Source organism: Panulirus ornatus, chromosome 27, assembly GCF_036320965.1.
Source record: "Panulirus ornatus isolate Po-2019 chromosome 27, ASM3632096v1, whole genome shotgun sequence".
Classification (NCBI taxonomy): domain Eukaryota; kingdom Metazoa; phylum Arthropoda; class Malacostraca; order Decapoda; family Palinuridae; genus Panulirus; species Panulirus ornatus.
Genome location: NC_092250.1, coordinates 15,740,600 through 15,765,599, shown reverse-complemented (window position 1 = coordinate 15,765,599; position 25,000 = coordinate 15,740,600). Strand labels below are relative to the sequence as shown.

Sequence of the window (25,000 nt, the reverse complement as noted above, 5' to 3'; positions counted from 1 at the left end):
GGTGGTGATGGTGGTGGTGGTGGATGGTGGTGGTGTGGTGGTGATGGTGGTGGTGGAGTGGTGGTGGTTGGTGGTGATGGTGGTGAGTGATGGTGGTGGTGAGTGATGGTGGTGAGTGATGGTGGTGAGTGGTGGTGGTGATGGTGGTGGTGATGGTGGTGGTGAGTGATGGTGGTGAGTGATGGTGGTGGTGAGTGATGGTGGTGAGTGGTGGTGGTGATGGTGGTGGTGAGTGATGGTGGTGAGTGGTGATGGTGGTGAGTGATGGTGGTGGTGGTGGTGAGTGATGGTGGTGGTGAGTGATGGTGGATGATGGTGGTGGTGAGTGATGGTGGTGAGTGGTGATGGTGGTGAGTGATGGTGGTGGTGATGGTGGTGGTGAGTGATGGTGGTGAGTGGTGAGTGATGGTGGATGATGGTGATGGTGGTGAGTGATGGTGGTGAGTGGTGAGTGATGGTGGATGATGGTGATGGTGGTGAGTGATGGTGGTGAGTGATGGTGGTGAGTGATGGTGGTGAGTGATGGTGGATGATGGTGATGGTGGTGAGTGATGGTGGTGAGTGATGGTGGTGAGTGATGGTGGATGATGGTGATGGTGGTGAGTGATGGTGGTGGTGGTGAGTGGTGGTGTGATGGTGGTGGTGTGGTGGTGTGGTGGTGGGTGGTGGTGGTGGTGGTGTGATGGTGGTGGTGGTGGTGGTGTGAGGTGGGTGGTGGTGGTGGGAGTGGTGGTGGTGGGGTGGTGGTATGGTGGTGGTGGTGGTGGTGGTGTGAGGTGGTGGTGAATGGTGGTGTTGTGGTGGTGATGGTGGTGTGGTGTTGTGTGGTGGGTGGTGGTGGTGTGTGGTGTGTGGTGATGGTGTTGATGGTGGTTGAGGTGATGGTGTTGGTGGTGTGGTGATGGTGGTGGTGGTGATGGTGTGGAGTGGTGGTGGTGGTGATGGTGGAGATGGTGGTGGAGATGGTTGGTGGTGATGGTGGTGGTGGTGTGTGGTGATGTGTGGTGTTGGTGGTGGTTTTGGTGGTGTGGTGGTGATGGGTGGTGGTGGTGGTGCATGGTGGTGGGATGGTGGTGGAGGAAGGTGGTGGTGGTGAGTGATGGTGGAGTGATGGTGGATGAGTGGAGGTGATGGTGGTGATGGTGGTGAGTGGTGAGTGATGGATGGTGGTGAGTGGTGAGTGATGGTGGTGAGTGGATGGTGGTGAGTGTGTGAGTGATGGTGGTGAGTGGTGAGTGATGGTGGATGATGGTGGTGAGTGGTGAGTGATGGTGGTGAGTGGTGAGTGATGGTGGATGATGGTGGTGAGTGGTGAGTGATGGTGGTGAGTGATGGTGGTGAGTGGTGAGTGATGGTGGTGAGTGGTGAGTGATGGTGGATGATGGTGGTGAGTGGTGAGTGATGGTGGTGAGTGGTGAGTGATGGTGGATGATGGTGGTGAGTGGTGAGTGATGGTGGTGAGTGATGGTGGTGAGTGGTGGAGTGATGGTGGTGAGTGATGGTGTGGTAGCTTGTGGACGACCTACCACAACACCCCCCCCCCCCCCCACCTCGGCCTCCGTGGACTGACTGAGTGCCTGATTGTGGTTCGAGCCACGCCTCCTGCCTCGCCTCCTGCCACGCCTCCTGCCTTGCACGGGCTATAGAGAGATGGGGTTGTGCCTCCCTTTCCCTCCACTGTCTCTCCTTTCTGTGTCCTCCTTTGGAATGTAGTCCTGGAAAATCCCGACTACAAAACACACACACACACACACACGCACACACACACACACACATACATACACACACACACACACACACACACACACACACACACACACACACACACACGCACACACACACACACACATACATACACACACACACACACACACACACACACACACACACACACACATATACGCGCGCGCGCGCGCGAACGGTATGGGCCCCCGTGGTATAGTGGTCGTACCATCGTGCTCTAGGGTCTTACCATCGTGCTCTAGGGTCGTACCATCGTGCTCAAGGGTCGTACCATCCTGCTCAAGGGTCGTACCCCCCCTGCTCAAGGATCATACCCCCTGCTCAAGGGTCGTACCCCCCCACTCAAGGGTCATACCCCCCCCTGCTCAAGGGTCGTACCCCCTTGCTCAAGGGTCATACCCCCCGTGCTCAAGGGTCGTACCCCCCCTGCTCAAGGGTCATACCCCCTTGCTCAAGGGTCATACCCCCCTGCTCAAGGGTCATACCCCCCCCCCCTGCTCAGGGGTCGTACCATCCTCCTCAAGGATCGTACCCCCTGCTCAAGGGTCGTACCCCCCGTGCTCCAGGGTCATACCCCACCGTGCTCAAGGGTCATACCCCCCCGTGCTCAAGGGTCATACCCCCCCTGCTCAAGGGTCGTACCATCCTCCTCAAGGATCGTACCCCCCTGCTCAAGGGTCGTACTCCCCTTGCTCAAGGGTCATACCCCCCCTGCTCAAGGGATCGTACCCCCCTGATCAAGAGGGTAAATATGGCGCCAGGCCTGGGACCATTGTTGACGTCAGACGCGATACTTGAGTGAGTGAGGGAGGAGGCGTCATATTGGCTTATAAATTCATACCCACACAGAGGAGTGGAGGGAGGAGAGGGGAAGGGAAGGGAAGGGGAGAGGGGCGAGAACTGTTTGTTTTTCCTCCCCCCCCCTGATCCTCCTCTCCCCCATCTTCGGAGGGAGTGAGGGGAGTGGATAGTAATCAGGTAAGGTGACATGCTGGCCATTACTTGGGATGACACTCAAAACAACCCGGCCATCAGCGCCCCTCCTCCTCCTCCCTCTTCCTCCCTCCTCCTCCTCCTCCTCCTCCTCCTCCTCCTCCTCCTCCTCCGTCCACCCGTCCACTCCGCGCTGGACTCCATCCAGCCATCGAGCCGTCCATCTCGCCTCCCGTCAACCCCTACGGCGCTAGGGGAAAAAAAAAAAAGGAATGATTGGAGGGGACGTCTTGAAAGCACCTGTCACACACACAGACACGAGAGAGAGAGAGAGAGAGAGAGAGAGAGAGAGAGAGAGAGAGAGAGAGAGAGAGAGAGGCCTGCCTGCGTGCCCCCCCCCCCCCCCCCCCCACCCCCTGGGAATAGCTCACGTGTAAACAAACACCTTCGGCGATTGCAAGCAGCTGGGAAGATGATGTGCGAACGTGGCATGCGCGCGCCACGCGCCCTGTTTACCTTACCCAGCTGTGGGGGAGTGGGGGGCTACCTCCCTCCCTCCCTCCCATACCCACACCCACCACCACAAGGCTCACGCCCCACAGTCATCGCCTCACGCCAGGAGCAGCAGCGCCCCTCCGCCCCTCCTCCTCTACCCGTCGCTGCTCCCCGGGTATAATTGACCCATGATACGAGCCCTAACTATCGCTCATGGGGCGCATTAGCTAATTTGGGAGGGGCGATACCCGAGCGCCCCTTCTGTGTGTGTGTGTGTGTGTGTGTGTGGGTGAGTGGGTGTGTACACACCTCATCTGTTGTGGTTAAGAGGAGGAGGAGGGTGTGGGGGTGGGTGTTTTTTACACCTGTCTTGCTTCAATTATTCATAAGGGTGAAAACTCGCGTGCTAACATTGTGTACTGTATGTTAGAAGAAGAGTTTAAGAACACACAAAAAAAAATAGAATGAGGATAGAGTGTTAAAAGGAGGAGAGGTTTTGCTTATGGAATGAAGGAAAGCCACTTGTCTGGTTATATACTAACCCCCTTCTCGACCCTCGAATACCTTTTTTATCCGGTCGAAGCTACGTGGACCGTGGCTCATGCTTCCGCTCGCCACGCCGAAGAGTGTGTGTGCGGGGGACGGACGAAGTCGGAAGAGTGGACGAAGCATTATGAGATCGGGTCGTAAACTTACAGGGAGGAGAGAGGAGAGGACATGAATGTTTAGGTGTATAACAGTCAGGTGTCAGAAGCGGATTAGCGCGGGTGGGGTTGGTGGGTGGAGTGGAGGAGCTTAGGCACGAGGGTAAGGGGGTGGGTGGGTGTGTAAGATGGTTCGGTTGTCGGGGGGGTGTTTGTGGAGTGGGTGGGGTTGGGCGGCATGAGGGCAGGGCAGGGCGTGGTGGCCAAAAGTGCCTTCAGTTCCTCTTCGTCCGTCCGGCCGAACCCGTGACCACGAGTGGAGGCTGTCCGGCGCCTTCTTCCCCCGGCTCGTTGCGTCTCGCCTCCTCCTCCTCCTCCTCCTCCCACGCCTCAAGTTTCCCCCCACCTCCCAAAACCTCATACCTTCCCTCCTCCTCCTCCTCCTCACACTAAATCCCTCATTTTCCCCAACCCCCCAAAAATCCCTCCCTTTTTTTCCCCATCCCATCCTTTTCCCCTCTCGCGGGACGATAATTAACATCACGCAGGTCCCTGTTTGGGGAAGACACGTCCCACGTAGGTCCCAACTTGGGGAAGACACGTCCCACGTAGGTTCCAGCTTGGGGAAGACACGTTCCCTCCTCCTCCCCCTCCTCGAAGGACCCCACCCACTCGCGTGCCCTTGGCCGACCCGTCCTGTCGCCCCCTTCTCAGTGTAAGGTCTCTGCCTCCCTCCACAGGTCTGGCCGAAGCCCCCAGTGTGTTTCTCTTAAGTCCCCCTCCTCTTCCTCTCCCTCTCCCTCACCCTCCTCACACTAGTGTTCGTGGGGCGTGTCCTTTGGTCCCCCCTCACCCTCATTGCACCCTAGTGTTCGTGGGGCGTGTCCCTTGGTCCCCCCTCACCCTCACCCTCCTCACCCCTAGTGTTCGTGGGGCGCGTCGTGTCGTCCCCCCCTTATAGAGGCCACCTTCGCCCGTGGGACGCGAGGAGAGGCCATGCCTCAGGGGACGGAGCAGCACGCCGTGGCGGTGACCTACGCCATCCTGGTGGTGCTCTTGTTGATCTTGTGGGTGCTGTACACCAGCCTCGTGTCCCCGCTGCAGCGCTAGCTCCAGGTGCGCATCAGCGGCGGCGCCAGCAGCGCCACCGCCCCCCGCGTTTCGTCCAGTCTAATCGGACTGTAGATCTTAACCCCAGCGTCATCATCATCATCATCATCATCATCATCATCATCTGCAAACCGCGCCTCCTATGTCTTCCAGCTTCGTCCTCCACTACTTAAATGCCATATTCCCACCCACTTATGTACCCTGTTAAGTAGCAGTAGTGTTAGTAGTAGTAGTAGTGGTAGTAGTAGTAGTAGTAGTAGTAGTAGTAGTAGTAGTAGTAGTAGTAGTAGTAGTAGGGGTAGTGGTGGTAATAGTGAAGATGTATAGTTTTCCTCCGTGAAGCCATCTTAACTACACGTATGGCAGACGATGCGTTCCTCTCTCTCTCTCTCTCTCTCTCTCTCTCTCTCTCTCTCTCTCTCTCTCTCTCTCTCTCTCTCTCTCTCTCCTCACATGCTGACGTCTTACATCATAGGTTCTCATACACTTAACATATATGTAACAATATATTTAATATATATATATATATATATATATATATATATATATATATATATATATATATATATATATATTCATTTATTTGTGTATTTATTTGTTTGTTTATTAATTAATTTATGTATTTATTTATTTATTTATTTATTTATTTATTTATAACATTTATCTCCTCCCGGACAGGTTGGTGGTCCGGGATATATGTTGTACGTGGGGAGGTCCAACCCGTAAGTATACCGAAGTGAATATATATATATAACATAAACGTTACCAGGTATATATGTATATATGTCTATGTATATATCCTCCCCCCCCCCTTCCCCTCCCCGGAAGAGCGTGATCCTTCCAGGGTACCGAGAGGGGGGGGGTGGTGGTTAGGGGGCCCCCTGTACGATGTGTATGTGTGTGTGTGTGTGTGTGTTGTGTGTGTGTGTGTGTGTGTGTGTGTGTGTGTCCCTCCTCCCCCCCCTTCCTCTTCCGGCAGCAGCCTCCTTCCCCCCCCCTTTCCCCATTACCCCTTCCCTGATTTATCAAATTGGGTCACGACCACGTCCAGACCGTAATTGGGTCACAACCAGACCGTAATTGGGTCACAACCACGTCCAGACCGTAATTGGGTCACGTCCAGACCGTAATTGGGTCACAACCAGACCGTAATTGGGTCACAACCAGACCGTAATTGGGTCACGACCACGTCCAGACCGTAATTGGGTAACAACCAGACCGTAATTGGGTCACAACCAGACCGTAATTGGGTCACAACCACGTCCAGACCGTAATTGGCTGTGGCGAAATAGGATCTTGGCGGTGTATGGCATCGCGGCCCTAGGAGTTGCCAGATGCGGCTGGTGCGTTTGCCTGGATCTCTTTGAGCACGACGGTACGACCCTTGGGTACGTACGACGGTACGACCCTTAGGTACGACGGTACCGACCCTTAAACGCGACGGTGCGACCCTTGGTTACGACGGTATTACCCTTAAGCATGACGGTACATCCCTTGAGCACGACGGTACGACCCTTAAGCGCGACGCGCGACGGTACGACCCTTGAGCGACCGTCGTGTGTAGAAGGGTCGTACCGTCGTGTTCAAGGGCTTGAATGAAAGCAGGTCCCTCGTGGCGTCTCCTTTTACACCCCAACCCCCCCCCCCCCATCCCAGTCATAATATTCTCTCTCTCTCTCTCTCTCTCTCTCTCTCTCTCTCTCTCTCTCTCTCCGTATAGGTATTTACAGTGGACAAAATGTTGGATAGTTACAGAGTAAGAATGTACATATATACAGTGTTTGACGTACTGAAGCGTGTATATATATGTATATATATATATATATATATATATATATATATATATATATATATATATATATATATATATATATATATTATATTCGTGGTCTGTGGGGCCTGGATGTGGAAAGGGAGCTGTGGTTTCGGTGCATTATACATGACAGTTAGAGACTGAGTGTGAACGAATGTGGCCTTTATTGTCTGTTTTCCTGGCGCTACCTCGCTGACGCGGGGAGTAGCGATGCTGTTTTCTGTGGGGCGGTGTACCGCCGGGAATGGATGAAGGCAAGCAAGTATGAATATGTACATGTGTGTATATGCATATGTCTGTGTATGTATATGTTGATATGTATATGTGCGTGTATGGGCGTTTATGTATATAGATTTGTGTATATGAGTGGATGGGCCATTCTTCGTCTGTTTCCTGGCGCTACCTCGCTGACGCGGGAAACCGGGTAATATATATATATATATATATATATATATATATATATATATATATATATATATATATATATATATATATATATATATATATATATATGTGTGTGTGTGTGTGTGTGTGTGTGTGTGTGTTGGGAGACCCACCATCACCACGTAATGAAAAATATTGGCTTGTTTCCGGCCGAAAGAAAACGGGAAATGGGGCGCCCCTAGGAAGTATTGACCAACTTTGCCTGGATTCCCTCTTGGTGGTTTGGGGGGGGGGGGGTTGAAGGGGGAGAGGAGAGTATTGCCAAAGGTCGCAAGCTAGTTATGAAGGAGAGAGAGAGAGAGAGAGAGAGAGAGAGAGAGAGAGAGAGAGAGAGAGAGAGAGAGAGAGAGAGAGAGAGAGCAATATCTAGCCGGGGGAAGGGGGGGTTGGTTAGATCTGACGAAGAGGAGGAGGAGCCTTCTGCTGTACTGTCCTGTCTCCATCTATAGTGGTGGGTCAGTTAACCTGGTCATAGACCAATCAGGTCTTGTGTTATCTGACCTTCCCATGTTGTACTGTCCTCCAGCAGATAACCTGGTCATAGACCATCAGGTCTTGTGTTATCTGACCTTCCCATGTTGTACTGTCCTCCAGCAGATAACCTGGTCATAGACCATCATGGTCTTTCTTCTTATGTATACGTTCACCTCTTAGCATGAAATATGGTAAGGAAATTAAAAAGTTTGCGTACACAACTTTTCGTGTAAATGGTTTATTACCGAGTGTGATCAGAGGGAAGTCCAATACCATACACAAATAAAGATGAGCAAGTTACTCCCACACAACTTTGTATTTGACGTAGATATTGCCTTATTTTTTATTTTTATCCCATTATGGAATAGTTATTAAGTATGGTTAGCATAACACACACACACACACACACACACACACGCACACACTCATACCAAATGGCGTCCTAGCTACGTCTCTTCGTTGTATATCAATTAACTGTTATATATCTCTCTTGTATCTCCCCTGATGATGTGATTATTACACGAAAGTGCACGTGGGAACTTATCGTTTTTCATTTCCCCCCGTGGACTCTTAGGAATATATATATATATAATATACTGGATAGATTGGTCAGGTACATACAATATTGTCATAGTTCACCTATATACACATCCTCAGCTTAATATCTATCAAGTTAATAATGCAAAAACATGAATTTACAGTTATACACTTATCCGCTGCCTTAGTTGTTCCGCTGTTCCGTAAGCGCTGTTGTTGTTGTGATATATATATATATATATATATATATATATATATATATATATATATATATATATATATATATATATATATATATATGTCAGTGGATTGAATCAAGGCATGTGAAGCGTCTGGGGTAAACCATGGAAAGCTGTGTAGGTATGTATATTTGCGTGTGTGGACGTATGTATATACATGTGTATGGGGGTGGGTTGGGCCATTTCTTTCGTCTGTTTCCTTGCGCTACCTCGCAAACGCGGGAGACAGCGACAAAGTATAAAAAAAAAAATATATATATATATTTATATATATATGCGCTACTTTCGAAAGATATCACTACGCCATGGCTGCTAAGCATATATTTTGCCTTTTTCACTGGGTGCGGTGTCTGCATGCCACGCCACAGGCCTTTGACGTCTGTCCGTCCGTCCGTCCGTGTGTGGAGGAGGCTCTTGTCCGCACGGTAACTTCAATATTATTGGAGGTAGAATGTTTATGCTTGTACCCCGGGTTGCCAATGGGGAGGCGGGGAAGTGATTACAATTTGGAGGCGCGTAGTTGCATAGTTTTGAAGGTTTGTGGGGAAATGACCTTTTTTCGGCACGTATATATATATATATATATATATATATATATATATATATATATATATATATATATATATATATATATATAATATGTAGAGACAATTATCTTGGCTTATAAGGTTTTGAAACTATTATTATTATTATTATTATTATTATTATTATTATTATTATTATTATTATTATTATTATTATCATTAGTATTATCATTATTATTATTATCATTATTATTAAGTCTCTTCTGTTTCATGAGAGGTGGTCTGTTTCCCCTCACACAAGTGTGGGGGTTGAAATGCCCCCCCCCCCCTTCCTCCTTCCCTTACCCCACTCTCCTCCACCCCACCCTACCCCTTCCCCACCTCCACACATACGCGCACACACCCCCACAAGGAAAACTCTGCTGTTTCTGCTGCCGACGACGAAGACTGTCATCAGCACCTGCTGCTTCTGCTGCTTCTGCTGCAGCTGTTGTGGCGCCGTCCTCTTCTGCTACTGCTGTATCGGCTGCTCTTACGTTCTGTTACCCTCCTCTTTCTGCTACTTTCTGGAGTTTGGCGTATTTGATGTTGGAGTTACCTCTCACTGCGAGAATTGATTGCCTCGAGTATCTTTTTTCCTCCGAAGCCGCACCTGGAAAAGATATGATTTGGTAAACAGAGAAGAGGTAGTAAAAGCTTTGCGGAAGATGGAAGCCGGCAAGGCGGCGGGTTTGGATGGTATTGCAGTGGAATTTATTAGAAAAGGGGGTGACTGTGTTGTTGACTGGTTGGTAAGGATATTTAATGTATGTATGACTCATGGTGAGGTGCCTGAGGATTGGCGGAATGCTTTCATAGTGCCATTGTACAAAGGCAAAGGGGATAAGAGTGAGTGCTCAAATTACAGAGGTATAAGTTTGTTGAGTATTCCTGGGAAATTATATGGGAGGGTATTGATTGAGAGGGTGAAGCCATGTACATAGCATCAGATTGGGGAAGAGCAGTGTGGTTTCAGAAGTGGTTGAGGATGTGTGGATCAGGTGTTTGCTTTGAAGAATGTATGTGATGAATACTTAGAAAAGCAAATAGATTTGTATGTAGCATTTATGGATCTGGAGAAGGCATATGATAGAGTTGATAGAGCTGCTCTGTGGAAGGAATTAAGAATATATGGTGTGGGAGGCAAGTTATTAGAAGCAGTGAAAAGTTTTATCGAGGATGTAAGGCATGTGTACGTGTAGGAAGAGAGGAAAGTGATTGGTTCTCAGTGAATGTAGGTTTGCGGCAGGGGTGTGTGATGTCTCCATGGTTGTTTAATTTGTTTATGGATAGGGTTGTTAGAGAGGTGAATGCAAGAGTTTTGGAGAAAGGGGCAAGTATGCAGTCTGTTGTGGACGACAGAGCTTGGGAAGTGAGTCAGTTGTTGTTCGCTGATGATACAGAGCTTGTGGCTGATTCGGATGAGAAACTGAAGCTGGTGACTGAGTTTGGTAAAGTGTGTGAAAGAAGAAAGCTGAGAGTAAATGTGAATAAGAACAAGGTTATTAGGTACAGTCGGGTTGAGGGACAAGTCATTGGGAGGTAAGTTTGAATGGAGAAAAACTGGAAGAAGTGAAGTGTTTTAGATATCTGGGAGTGGATTTGGCAGCGGATGGAACCATGGAAGCGGAAGTGAATCACAGGATGGGGGAGGGGGCGAAAGCTCTAGGAGCGTTTAAAAATGTGTGGAAGGCGAGAACATTATCTCGGAAAGCAAAAATGAGTATGTTTCAAGGAACAGTGGTTCCAACAGTTTTATATGGTTGCGAGGTGTGGACTATAGATAGAGTTGTGCGGAGGAGGGTGGATGTGCTGGAAATGAGATGTTTGAGGACAATGTGTGGTGTGAGGTGGTTTGATCGAGTAAGTAATGAAGTGTAAGAGAGATGTGTGATAATAAAAAGAGTGTGGTTGAGAGAGCAGAAGAGGGTGTTTTGAAATGGTTTGGTCACATGGAGAGAATGAGTGAGGAGAGATTGACAAAGAGGACATTATGTGTCAGAGGTGAAGGGAACGAGAAGTGGGAGACCATTGGAGGTGGAAAGATGGAGTGAAAATGATTTTGAGTGATCGGGGCCTGAACTTGCATGAGGGTGAAAGGCGTGCAAGGAATAGAGTGAATTGGAACGATGCGGTATACCGGGGTCGACGTGCTGTCAAAGGATTGAACCAGGGCATGTGAAGCGTCTGGGGTAAACCATGGAAAGTTTTTTGGGGCCTGGATGTGGAAAGGGAGCTGTGGTTTTGGTGCATTATTACATGACAGCTAGAGACTGAGTAGTGACCTTACTCACAGGTATTGACCTTACCCACAAGTATTGACCTTACCCACAAGTACTGACCTTACCCACAAGCACTGACCTTACTCACAGGTATTGACTTTAACCCACAAGTATTGACCTTACCCACAAGTATTGACCTTACCCACAAGTACTGACCTTACCCTCCAGCGAGCGGACAACGTTAGGGCGCATTCATGAGGGCGTCGAGCTCCTCCTCCTCCAAGAAACCTTCCCGCAGCAGCTGGTACAGCTGGCCGGATACAGCGGCATCCTGTAAGACGGTGCGTCATCAAGCAACCTGGTTACAGCCAAGGTTATGATTATCCTCTGGGTACAGCATGGTCGTCTCTCTCTCTCTCTCTCTCTCTCTCTCTCTCTCTCTCTCTCTCTCTCTCTCTCTCTCTCTCTCTCTCTCTCTCTCTCCCAGCAGTGCTTCCGCTCCCGTGCATCTTCATCATCATCATCATCATCATCATCATCACATCATCGTCATCATCATCATCATCGCCAGCTTCCCACACGACCATGGATGGGACGGGCCTGCCATAGTCCCTTTCCGGGGCTGAGTCTGATTCGACCAGCATCGCACACACACACACACACACACACACACACACACACACACACACACACACACACACACACCACTTTGCACCACCATTTGCTCCTAGGGAAGAGCCTCTGCCTCCGCCGTAAAAGCTGTTCACGTCGCTAAGGGTTTCCTGAGGACGGTAGAATGTCTGTACATTTTCAAAGGCGACTTTTTTTCCATTCTTTTTTTTTTTCTTATTTTTTTCATTAACATTTCTGGTATTACATTACCTGAGATTAATGTGTGTGTGTGTGTGTGTGTGTGTGTGTGTGTGTGTGGTTTAGGCAATTTACGTCTACCTATACTCGTTCGTCGTTTCCCGCGTTAGCGAGGTAGCGTCAGTAACAGACGAAGAAAGGCCCCAGTCGCTCGCATTCATTCCCAAGCTCTCACGCGTGATGCACTGAAATGGCAGCTCCTTTATCCACAACCGGGCCCCGAAAGACCTGGCCGCTTCACAAGTCACACTGACAGCACGTCGCCCCCTGTATACCACATCGCTCCAGGTCATTCTTATCCCGTGCCCATTTCCCCACACCCTCCTGCATGTTCAAGCCCCGACCTCTCAGAATCATTTTTGACCCCCATCCTTTCCAATCTCAATATTTGATCCACCCGTTTATCCTTGTCCTCTTCTGGCACACACACACACACACACACACACACACACACACACACACACACACACACACACACACACACATCCTCTTTATCAACCTCTCCTCACTCATCCTCTCGGTATGTCCAAACCCCATTTCAGCGCACTCTCTTCAGCTCCCTCAACCACACTTTATTATTATTATCATTATTATTATTATTATTATTATTATTATTATTATTATTATTATTATTATTATAATTATTATAATATTGATAATGATATTAATAATAATAATAATAATAATAATAATAATAATAATAATAATAATAATAATGATAATAATAATAACAATGATTATTATTATTATTAATGATAATTATTTAGCTCTTTCCCACCTTAAAGAAATTTGGCGCCATTCTGATGTCGCTGCTTTCCATAGCGTTCCCTTCCAGACTGTCGTGGACCACGACCGCGTCTCCGTCGTCCCAGCGCGGCGACGTGCCACTTGCCGTGCCCCGCCCCCCGCGGGCGAACCCCAGCCACTCTTGGACCTGGAGAAAATGGAAAGTGGGTTACTTTTTTATTCTATGCCGTTTACCTACCCAAGGTCTCCCGTGGGCTCAAGGGGGTCTTACACCGTCGTGCTAAAGGGGGCCGTGCCGCATCTCAAGGGGGTCGTACGTCGGCTCAATTCGATCGCCCCTGCTTAAAGGGGGCCGAACCGTCATGCTCAAGGGGGCGTCCGGGCTCAATCGTACCGTCGGCTAAAGGGGGTCTACCGCGGCTCAAGGTCGTACACCGTGTCTAAAGGGAATGATTAGGAAACCCGACGCACGAAAAAGCCAACCACAAAACCACACAACACACAACACACACACAAAAACACAAAACACCACACCACAAACACACACACACACACACACACCCCCCCCCCCCTCGCTGTAGCCTCTTTACCAATGTTTTAGGAAGACTAGGAAGGGTTTGGCACTGTCGCCACGTGTGCGCCCTCCTTGGAGAGGGAAGAGAGAGAAGGAAAAGAGAAAAGAGAGAGAGAAAGGGGAAAGGGGCAATAAAGTAAGGGGGTGTGGGATCACCATGAAGTCGTAGGAAAAAAAAATTGAGGGGGGGAGAAACATTTTGGGGGGCAGATATGGCTGTATTTTTCACAGGTACGGGGTTTTACAGTGCCAAGATTTCCCTTACGAGGGGCATAACAGAAGATACTTTACTAATGAATAAGGTAGGGAATAATACATCTGGGTTTAGGGGGGAGATACATTACAACTATTTTTGTAGGAATACTTTTCAACGGGTTTTTATAGGAATCTTACAACAGTTAGGTGGGGAAACTTTACAACGGGTTTAGGGAGATACTTTACAACTGGGTTTAGGTGGGGAAAGACTTAAAGACTATTTAAAAGGGGGGAGAGAATTAAAAAACTGGGTTTAGGTGGGGAAAGGTACATTACAACTAGTTTGGTGGGGAGAGTACTTTCAACTAGGTTTATGGGGGAATACTTTAACAAACTAGGTTGGGTGGGGAGAGTACATTAAAACTGGGTTTAGGTAAAGACATTACAATAAAGGGGGTTTAGGGGGGAAGGACTTTAAACTGGTTTAAAAAGGGAAGTCCCTAAACGGGGGGTTATAGGAAAGTACATTAAAACAGGGGGGTTGGGAAAGGGTCCCATAAACAGGGGTAGGAAGGTACATAAACGGGGGGATGGGGAAAGGGGACATTAAAGGGGGGTATGGGAAAAGGGTCCCTTTAAACATACTGGGGATAAGGTACATAAACGGGGGTTGGGAGGGGTCCCTTTAAACAATGGTTTGGAAAAGACCAGGGTACCATGATAACATGGGGGTACTAGGAGACAGTTCCATGATAACATGGGGTACAGGAACCGGGGTACCAAAACATGGGGAAGTACCACTTTCTGACACCACCACTGGAAGTGACACCAACTTTGTACCACTTTCTTACACCCACCACTGGAAGTGGACACCCAACTTTGTACCTCTTTCTGACACCCACCACTGGAAGTACCACTTTCTGACACCCACCACTGGAAGTGACACCCAACTTGTACCACTTTCTGACACCACCACTGGAAGTGGACACCCAACTTTGTACCACTGTCTGACACCCACCACTGAAGTGACACCCAACTTTGTACCACTGTCTGACACCCACCACTGGAAGTACCACTTTCTGACACCCACCACTGGAAGTGACACCCAACTTTGTACCACTTTCTTACACCCACCACTGGAAGTGACACCCAACTTTGTACCACTTTCTGACACCCACCACTGGAAGTGACACACAACTTTGTACCACTGTCTGACACCCACCACTGGAAGTGACACCAACTTTGTACCACTGTCTGACACCCACCACTGAAGTGACACCCAACTTTGTACCACTGTCTGACACCCACCACTGGAAGTGACACCCAACTTTGTACCACTTTCTTACACCCACCACTGGAAGTGACACACAACTTTGTACCACTTTCTGACACCCACCACTGGAAGTGACACACAACTTTGTACCACTTTCTGACACCCACCACTGGAAGTGACACCCAACTTTGTACCACTTTCTTACACCCACCACTGGAAGTGACACCCAACTTTGTACCACTTTCTGACACCCACCACTGGAAGTGACACACAACTTTGTACCACTTTCTGACACCACCACTGGAAGTGACACACAACTTTGTACCACTGTCTGACACCCACCACTGAAGTGACACCCAACTTTGTAACCACTTTCTGACACCACCACTGGAAGTGACACCCAACTTGTACCACTTTCTGACACCACCACTGGAAGTGACACCAACTTTGTACCACTTTCTGACACCACCACTGGAAGTGACACCCAACTTTGTAACCACTTTCTGACACCACCACTGGAAGTGACACACAACTTTGTACCACTTTCTTACACCCACCACTGGAAGTGACACACAACTTTGTACCACTTTCTTACACCCACCACTGGAAGTGACACCCAACTTTGTACCACTTTCTGACACCCACCACTGGAAGTGACACACAACTTTGTACCACTGTCTGACACCCACCACTGGAAGTGACACACAACTTTGTACCACTTTCTGACACCACCACTGGAAGTGACACACAACTTTGTACCACTTTCTGACACCACCACTGGAAGTGACACACAACTTTGTACCACTTTCTTACACCCACCACTGGAAGTGACACACAACTTTGTACCACTTTCTGACACCACCACTGGAAGTGACACACAACTTTGTACCACTTTCTGACACCACCACTGGAAGTGACACACAACTTTGTACCACTTTCTGACACCACCACTGGAAGTGACACCCAACTTTGTACCACTTTCTGACACCACCACTGGAAGTGACACACAACTTTGTACCACTTTCTGACACCACCACTGGAAGTGACACACAACTTTGTACCACTTTCTGACACCACCACTGGAAGTGACACACAACTTTGTACCACTTTCTGACACCACCACTGGAAGTGACACACAACTTTGTACCACTTTCTGACACCACCACTGGAAGTGACACACAACTTTGTACCACTTTCTTACACCCACCACTGGAAGTGACACCAACTTTGTACCACTTTCTGACACCACCACTGGAAGTGACACACAACTTTGTACCACTTTCTGACACCCACCACTGGAAGTACCACTTTCTGACACCACCACTGGAAGTGACACCAACTTTGTACCACTTTCTTACACCCACCACTGGAAGTGACACCAACTTTGTACCACTTTCTGACACCACCACTGGAAGTGACACCAACTTTGTACCACTGTCTGACACCCACCACTGGAAGTACCACTTTCTGACACCACCACTGGAAGTGACACACAACTTTGTACCACTTTCTGACACCACCACTGGAAGTGACACCCAACTTTGTAACCACTTTCTGACACCACCACTGGAAGTGGACACCCAACTTTGTAACCACTTTCTGACACCCACCACTGGAAGTACCACTTTCTGACACCACCACTGGAAGTGACACCCAACTTGTACCACTTTCTGACACCACCACTGGAAGTGACACCAACTTTGTACCACTTTCTTACACCCACCACTGGAAGTACCACTTTCTGACACCACCACTGGAAGTGACACACAACTTTGTACCACTTTCTGACACCACCACTGGAAGTGACACACAACTTTGTACCACTTTCTGACACCACCACTGGAAGTGGACACCCAACTTTGTAACCACTTTCTGACACCACCACTGGAAGTGACACCAACTTTGTACCACTTTCTGACACCACCACTGGAAGTGACACCCAACTTGTACCACTTTCTGACACCACCACTGGAAGTGGACACCCAACTTTGTACCTTTCTGACACCCACCACTGGAAGTACCACTTTCTGACACCACCACTGGAAGTGACACCAACTTTGTACCACTGTCTGACACCCACCACTGGAAGTGACACCAACTTTGTACCACTTTCTGACACCACCACTGGAAGTGGACACCCAACTTTGTACCACTTTCTGACACCACCACTGGAAGTGACACACAACTTTGTACCACTTTCTGACACCACCACTGGAAGTGACACCAACTTTGTACCACTTTCTGACACCACCACTGGAAGTGACACCAACTTTGTACCACTTTCTGACACCACCACTGGAAGTGACACCAACTTTGTACCACTTTCTGACACCACCACTGGAAGTGACACCAACTTTGTACCACTTTCTGACACCACCACTGGAAGTGACACCAACTTTGTACCACTTTCTGACACCACCACTGGAAGTGACACCAACTTTGTACCACTTTCTGACACCACCACTGGAAGTGACACCAACTTTGTACCACTTTCTGACACCACCACTGGAAGTGACACCAACTTTGTACCACTTTCTGACACCACCACTGGAAGTGACACCAACTTTGTACCACTTTCTGACACCACCACTGGAAGTGACACCCAACTTTGTAACCACTTTCTGACACCACCACTGGAAGTGACACCAACTTTGTACCACTTTCTGACACCACCACTGGAAGTGACACCAACTTTGTACCACTTTCTGACACCACCACTGGAAGTGACACCAACTTTGTACCACTTTCTGACACCCACCACTGGAAGTACCACTTTCTGACACCACCACTGGAAGTGACACCCAACTTGTACCACTTTCTGACACCACCACTGGAAGTGGACACCCAACTTTGTACCACTTTCTGACACCACCACTGGAAGTGACACCAACTTTGTACCACTTTCTTACACCCACCACTGGAAGTACCACTTTCTGACACCACCACTGGAAGTGACACCAACTTTGTACCACTTTCTGACACCCACCACTGGAAGTGACACCCAACTTTGTACCACTTTCTGACACCCACCACTGGAAGTGACACCCAACTTTGTACCACTTTCTGACACCCACCACTGGAAGTGACACCCAACTTTGTACCTCTTTCTGACACCCACCACTGGAAGTACCTCTTTCTGACACCCACCACTGGAAGTGACACCCAACTTTGTACCTTTCTGACACCCACCACTGGAAGTGACACCCAACTTTGTACCACTTTCTGACACCCACCACTGGAAGTGACACCCAACTTGTACCTCTTTCTGACACCCACCACTGGAAGTGACACCCAACTTTGTACCACTTTCTGACACCCACCACTGGAAGTGACACCCAACTTGTACCACTTTCTGACACCCACCACTGGAAGTACCACTTTCTGACACCCACCACTGGAAGTGACACCCAACTTGTACCACTTTCTGACACCCACCACTGGAAGTACCACTTTCTGACACCCACCACTGGAAGTGACACTCACGTTCCTCAACTGATCCTGCAGCCACTGGAGTAGTCTGGAAATCGAGCTGTACTCTTCCACGCCCTCTTCGTCCACGCCCTCTTCATCCACGCCCTCTTCGTCCACACCCTCTTCTTCCACGCCCTCTTCGTCCACACCCTCTTCGTCCACGCCCTCTTGGCCCACACCCTCTTCGTCCACGCCCTCTTGGCCCACACCCTCTTCGTCCACACCCTCTTCGTCCACGCCCTCTTGGCCCACACCCTCTTCTTCCACGCCCTCTTCGTCCACGCCCTCAGGTTGTGAGGGAGAGTGGTCGCGGTTGTCGTGTGGTGGAGACGACCCTATAAAGTGGTCGTCCACCTCAGGTATTGCTCCGCCTGGCGGCTGGGGGTCGTCTCTGCTGGTTCCTGTAGGTCTGGAATGGACCGAGTTAACATCTGGAACTCTCAAATGTTAATCTCGATTTAACATCTGCAACACTTATATGTCAAGTTCGATTTAACATCTGGAACGCTCAAATGTTAATCTCGATTTAGCGTCTGGAACACTCAGATGTTAATGTCGATTTAACATCTGGAACACTCAAATGTTAATGTCGATTTAACATTTCGAACACTCAAATGTTAATGTCGATTTAACATCTGGAACACTCAAATGTTAATCTCGATTTAACATCTGGAACACTCAAATGTTAATCTCGATTTAACATCTGGAACACTCAAATGTTAATCTCGATTTAACATCTAGAACACTCAAATATTTATCTCGATTTAACATCTAGAATACTCATATGTTAATTTAGGGTTGTCTTCTGTTAACACCCGGATGTTAATCCTGGCAGCATCTGGAACACCTGAATGTTAATCTTGGTTAACATCCGGACCGCTGAGATATTAACATGGGTTAACACCTGCAGCCTCCTGATGGCGGATGGTAATCTGCCAGACACCCGGATGTTAATTCATGTTAACATCTGCAGCACCGAGATATTAACCAGGTTTAACAAGCTGGAGGTCGCAGCACAACGGTAAGTACGACCCTTGAGCACGACAATACGACCCTTGAGCACGACGGTACGCACATATACATACCCATACATCTCAACGTATACATATATACACACGCTCAGAAATATACATATATACACACATGTACATAATTCATACTGTCTGCCCTTATTCATTCCCATCGCCACCCCGCCACACATGAAATAACAACCCCCTCCCCCCGCATATGCGCGAGGTAGCGCTAGGAAAAGACAACAAAGGCCACATTCGGTCACACTCAGTTTCTATCTGTCATGTATAATGTACCGAAACCACAGCTCCCTTTCCACATCCAGGCAACACACAACTTTCCACGGTTTACCCCAGACGCTTCACATGCCCTGATTCAATCCATTGACAGCACGTCGACCCCGGTATACCACATCGTTCCAGTTCACTCTATTCCTTGCACGCCTTTCACCCTCCTGCATGTTCAGACCCCGATCACTCAAAATCTTTATCACTCCATCTTTAAGGGGTAGTGCCGGATTTAAGGGGTAGGGCCGGATTTAAGAGGTATGGTCGGATTTTAGGTGGTAGGGCCGGATTTTAGGGGTATGGCCGGATCTTAAGGGGTAGTGCCGGATTTAAGAGGTAGGGCCGGATTTAAGGGGTAGTGCCGGATTGTTTTTTGAGACAGGTAAGTCCTCCATCCGCTGCTTGACCCACCTGGCTGGAGGGACGACCTCGTAATCCATCATGTAGTCGCCGTAGGTGTAACTGTAGTCGTAAGGGTCGTTCAAGGTGTACACACCCTGACGACGACCCTGGTCGACCTCCTGCGGTTCTGGGTCCATGCGGATCACAGGATGGTCGACCTCCTTCGCTGTCGTCTCTCTGAAGGGGATAGGAAAAAAAAAAAGTTATTTGAGTTGTAATACAAGAGGGGAGGTTGTATAGTGTTCCATTTATGTTATAATACAAGAGGGGAGGTTGTAGTGTCCCATTTGAGTTATAATACAAGAGGGGAGGTTGTAGTGTCCCATTTGAGTTATAATACAAGAGGGGAGGTTGTAGTGTCCCATTTGAGTTATAATACAAGAGGGGAGGTTGTAGTGTCCCATTTGAGTTATAATACAAGAGGGAAGGTTGTAGTGTCCCAGGCAGGGAGGGCTGTACAAGCACAGGGGGGGGGGGGGGGGGTCTACAAAAGCCACCTAACAACTTCCACCCCCCCCCCCCCCCCCCCCCACTTCCCTCCTCCTCCTCCTCCTCCTCCTCCTCCTCCTCCTCCTCCTCCTCCTCCTCTTCTTAGAGGGTACGGGAGGAGTGGAACCCCCCACCCCCACCTCCAAACCCCCTTCATCCCCTCCTCCCTCCCCCCCCCTTTTTTTTTTCCCTGGTGACCTTTTCACGTGTGTGTGTGTGTGTGACGTCACTGTGACCTTACCTCTCTGGGACCCCGTCATAGTGGAAGGTTGGGTCTCCGTACGTGTAGTCGTAGTCCCAAGGGTCGAAAATCCCTGCCGTTTGGAGTGGGTAGCCGACCTTGAGTGACCTGGCCTGACCCGAGGCCGCCAGCCCGGCCAGCAAGGTCACGGTCAAGTGGAAGGTCATCAGCATCGTGAGGGGAAAGCTCTGTAAAAGAGAGGGGAGGTCGGCTGTTAGGACTTGGCTGTGTGAGGGGAGAGGGGCAGTGTGGGGAGGGGGGATTGCTGTGTGAGGGGAGGCGGCACTATGGGGAGGGGGAGTGTGGGAAGGGGTTGCTGTGTGAGGGGAGGCGGCACTGTAGGGAGGTTATTGTGTGAGGGGAGAGGGGTAGTGTGGAGAGGGGGGATTGCTGTGTGAGGGGAGGCGGCACTGTGGGGAGGTTATTGTGTGAGGGGAGAGGGGTAGTGTGGAGAGGGGGGATTGCTGTGTGAGGGGGAGGCGGCACTGTGGGGAGGTTATTGTGTGAGGGGAGAGGGGTTGTTTGGAGAGGGATTGCTGTGTGAGGGGAGGCGGCACTGTGGGGAGGTTTTATGTGAGGAGAGAGGGGTAGTGTGGGGAGGGATTGCTCTGTGAGGGGAGGCGACACTGTGGGGAGGTTATTGTGTGAGGGGAGAGGGGTTGTTTGGAGAGGGATTGCTGTGTGAGGGGAAGGCGGCACTGTGGGAAGTTATTGTGTGAGGGGAGAGGGGTTGTTTGGAGAGGGATTGCTGTGTGAGGGGAAGGCGGCACTGTGGGGAGGTTATTGTGTGATGGGAGAAGGTAGTGTGGGGAGGGATTGCTCTGTGAGGGGGAGGCGACACTGTGAGGAGGTTATTGTGTGAGGGGAGATGGGTAGTGTGGGGAGGGATTGCTGTGTAAGGGGAAGGCGGCACTGTGGGGAGGTTATTGTGTGAGGGGAGAGGGGTAGTGTGGAGAGGGATTGCTGTGTGAGGGGAAGGCGGCACTGTAGGGAGGTTATTGTGTAAGGGGAGAGGGTAGTGTGGGGAGGGATTGCTGTGTGAGGGGAGGCGGCACTGTGGGAAGGTTATTGTGTAAGGGGAGAAGGTAGTGTGGGAAGGGATTGCTGTTTTAGGTGAGGCGGCACTGTGGGGAGGTTACTGTGTGAGGGGAGAGGGTAGTATTGGGAGTTTGCTGTGTGGGAGAGAGGGTAGTATGGGAGGGTTACTCTGTGAGGGGAGAGGGTAGTGTGGGGAGGTTACAGTGTGTGGGGAGTTTACCATGTGAGGTGGCAAAGGGGATATGGGGGAGTTTAGCGTATGAGGGAAGAGGGCTGTGTTGGGAGTTTGCTACGTAAGGGGAGACGGCTGATTGGGGAGATTACTGTATGGGGAGATACGTACATATTGAATGTGTAATATGTACATATAGACACATATAGAATATTCCATGATTACATATCCTAAGTCATACTCTATAGAAAACGAAACCTTCAGCTGTGCAAACTTAGCTGTGAAGAAAACGGGCACAGCACATCTCCCCACGGCCACGACACATCTCCCCACGGCCACGGCACATCTCCCCACGGCCACGGCACATCACCCCACGGTTGCGGCACATCTCCCCACGGCCACGACACATCTCCCCACGGTCACGGCACATCACCTCACCGCCATAGCTTATCTCCCCACGGCTACAGCACAACTCCCCACAGCGACAATATACCTCACCACGGCCACGACACATCTCCCCACGGCCACGGCACATCTCCCCACGGCCACGACACATCACCCCACGGTCACGGCACATCACCCCACCGCCATAGCTTATCTCCCCACGGCTACAGCACATCTCCCCACAGCGACAATATACCTCCCCACGGCCACGGCACATCTCCCCACGACGACATTATACCTACCCACGGCCAAAGCACACCTCCCCACCGCCACACCACACCTCCCCACCGCCACCCCACACCTCCCCACAGCCACACCACACCTCCCCACGCCCACACCACACCTCCCCACAGCCACACCACGCCTCCCCACAGCCACACCACACCTCCCCACGGCCACACCACACCTCCCCACAGCCACACCACACCTCCCCACGGCCACACCACACCTCCCCACGACCACAGCACACCTCCCACGGCCACACCACACCTCCCCACAGCCACAGCACACCTCCCCACGACCACACCACACCTCCCCACAGCCACACCACACCTCCCCACGGCCACACCACACCTCCCACGGCCACACCACACCTCCCCACGGCCACAGCACACCTCCCCACGACCACACCACACCTCCCCACGACCACAGCACACCTCCCCACAGCCACACCACACCTCCCCACGGCCACAGCACACCTCCCCACGGCCACAGCATACCTCCCCACGACCACAGCACACCTCCCCACGGCCACAGCATACCTCCCCACAGCCACACCACACCTCCCCACGGCCACACCACACCTTCCCACGGCCACAACACACCTCCCCACAGCCACAGCATACCTCCCCACGGCCACACCACACCTCCCCACGGCCACACCACACCTCCCCACAGCCACAGCATACCTCCCCACGGCCACACCACACCTTCCCACGGCCACACCACACCTCCCCACAGCCACAGCATACCTCCCCACAGCCACGCCACACCTCCCCACGGGCACACCACACCTCCCCACAGCCACACCACACCTCCCCACAGCCACACCACACCTCCCCACGGCCACACCACACCTACCCACGGCCACACCACACCTTCCCACGGCCACAGGACACCTCCCCACAGCCACACCACGCCTCCCCACAGCCACACAACACCTCCCCACGACCACACCACACCTCCCCACAGCCACACCACACCTTCCCACGACCACAGCACACCTCACCACAGCACACCTCCCCACGACCACACAGCACACCTCCCCACGGCCACACCACACCTCCCCACGGCCACATCACACCTCCCCACAGCCACACCACACCTCCCCACGACCACACCACACCTCCCCACAGCCACACCACACCTCCCCACGGCCACACCACACCTCCCCACGACCACACCACACCTCCCCACAGCCACACCACATCTCCCCACGACCACACCACACCTCCCCACAGCCACACCACATCTCCCCACGACCACAGCATACCTCCCCACGGCCACAGCACACCTCCCCACAGCCACACCACACCTCCCCACAGCCACACCACAGCTCCCCACGACCACAGCACACCTCCCCACGACCACACCACACCTCCCCACAGCCACACCATACCTCCCCACGGCCACACCACACCTCCCCACAGCCACAGCACACCTCCCCACGACCACACCACACCTCCCCACAGCCACAGCACACCTCCCCACGACCACAGCACACCTCCCCACGGCCACACCACACCTCCCCACAGCCACACCACACCTCCCCACGGCCACACCACACCTCCCCACGACCACAGCACACCTCCCCACAGCCACACCACACCTCCCCACAGCCACACCACACCTCCCCACGACCACAGCACACCTCCCCACGGCCACACCACACCTCCCCACAGCCACACCACACCTCCCCACGACCACACCACACCTCCCCACAGCCACAGCACACCTCCCCACGACCACACCACACCTCCCCACAGCCACAGCACACCTCCCCACGACCACAGCACACCTCCCCACGGCCACACCACACCTCCCCACAGCCACACCACACCTCCCCACGGCCACACCACACCTCCCCACGACCACAGCACACCTCCACACAGCCACACCGCACCTCCCCACGACCACACCACACCTCCCCACAGCCACAGCACACCTCCCCACGACCACAGCACACCTAACCACGGCCACACCACACCTCCCCACAGCCACACCACACCTCCCCACGACCACACCACACCTCCCCACGGCCACACCACACCTTCACCAGCCACAGCACGTCAGTCCTTGTTAACACACACACACACACACACACACACACACACACACACAGCCAATTTGACCCTTATTTCGTCAAACTACACTGATTACCGTTGCTAATGACACCACAACCCCTTAATTACAATCCATGATTTGACCCTTTGAGGATAACAGGTGATTATAGAACACAGCTAACGTTGAAATATTGAGTTATTAATGATTATTGAAGATATAAAAACACTAATGATGAATAGCGAGAAATGTACGGGAGAAAAAATACATGTTTTCAGGGGATAATTTG

At 51.0% G+C, this 25,000-nt stretch overlaps 2 protein-coding genes and 1 long non-coding RNA gene across 9 annotated transcripts in view; 1 reads left to right on the top strand and 2 right to left on the bottom strand.

Annotated features, from left to right (window-relative positions):
• Window positions 1-25,000, top strand: part of LOC139757598 (E3 ubiquitin-protein ligase LNX-like) — a 380,167-nt gene that overhangs the window by 285,457 nt on the left and 69,710 nt on the right. Inside the window, exons 1-2 of one of the 7 annotated variants that reach the window (XM_071678232.1) lie at window positions 4,122-4,395; window positions 4,428-4,931. The exons of 5 other annotated variants lie outside the window; for them this stretch is intronic. The gene's annotated coding sequence lies outside the window, so the exon portion shown is untranslated. Of the gene's footprint in view, window positions 1-4,121; window positions 4,932-25,000 lie in introns of those variants that run through there. One more of the 7 variants, XM_071678231.1, reaches the window with a different exon arrangement.
• LOC139757594 (uncharacterized) lies at window positions 7,879-13,234 on the bottom strand. The gene is made up of 3 exons (XR_011714676.1): window positions 12,866-13,234; window positions 11,434-11,548; window positions 7,879-9,608 (listed from the first exon to the last, which is right to left on the bottom strand). It is a non-coding gene; the product is annotated as an uncharacterized lncRNA (long non-coding RNA).
• LOC139757673 (uncharacterized) overlaps window positions 14,289-25,000 on the bottom strand; it is a 12,217-nt gene continuing 1,505 nt past the window's right edge. Inside the window, exons 2-5 of the mRNA XM_071678437.1 lie at window positions 20,778-20,965; window positions 20,057-20,224; window positions 18,197-18,756; window positions 14,289-14,419 (exon numbers count right to left, since the gene is read on the bottom strand). Of these exons, the coding sequence (XP_071534538.1) occupies window positions 14,289-14,419; window positions 18,197-18,756; window positions 20,057-20,224; window positions 20,778-20,950 (1,032 nt within the window). The 5' untranslated portion in view covers window positions 20,951-20,965. The remainder of the gene's footprint in view (window positions 14,420-18,196; window positions 18,757-20,056; window positions 20,225-20,777; window positions 20,966-25,000) is intronic.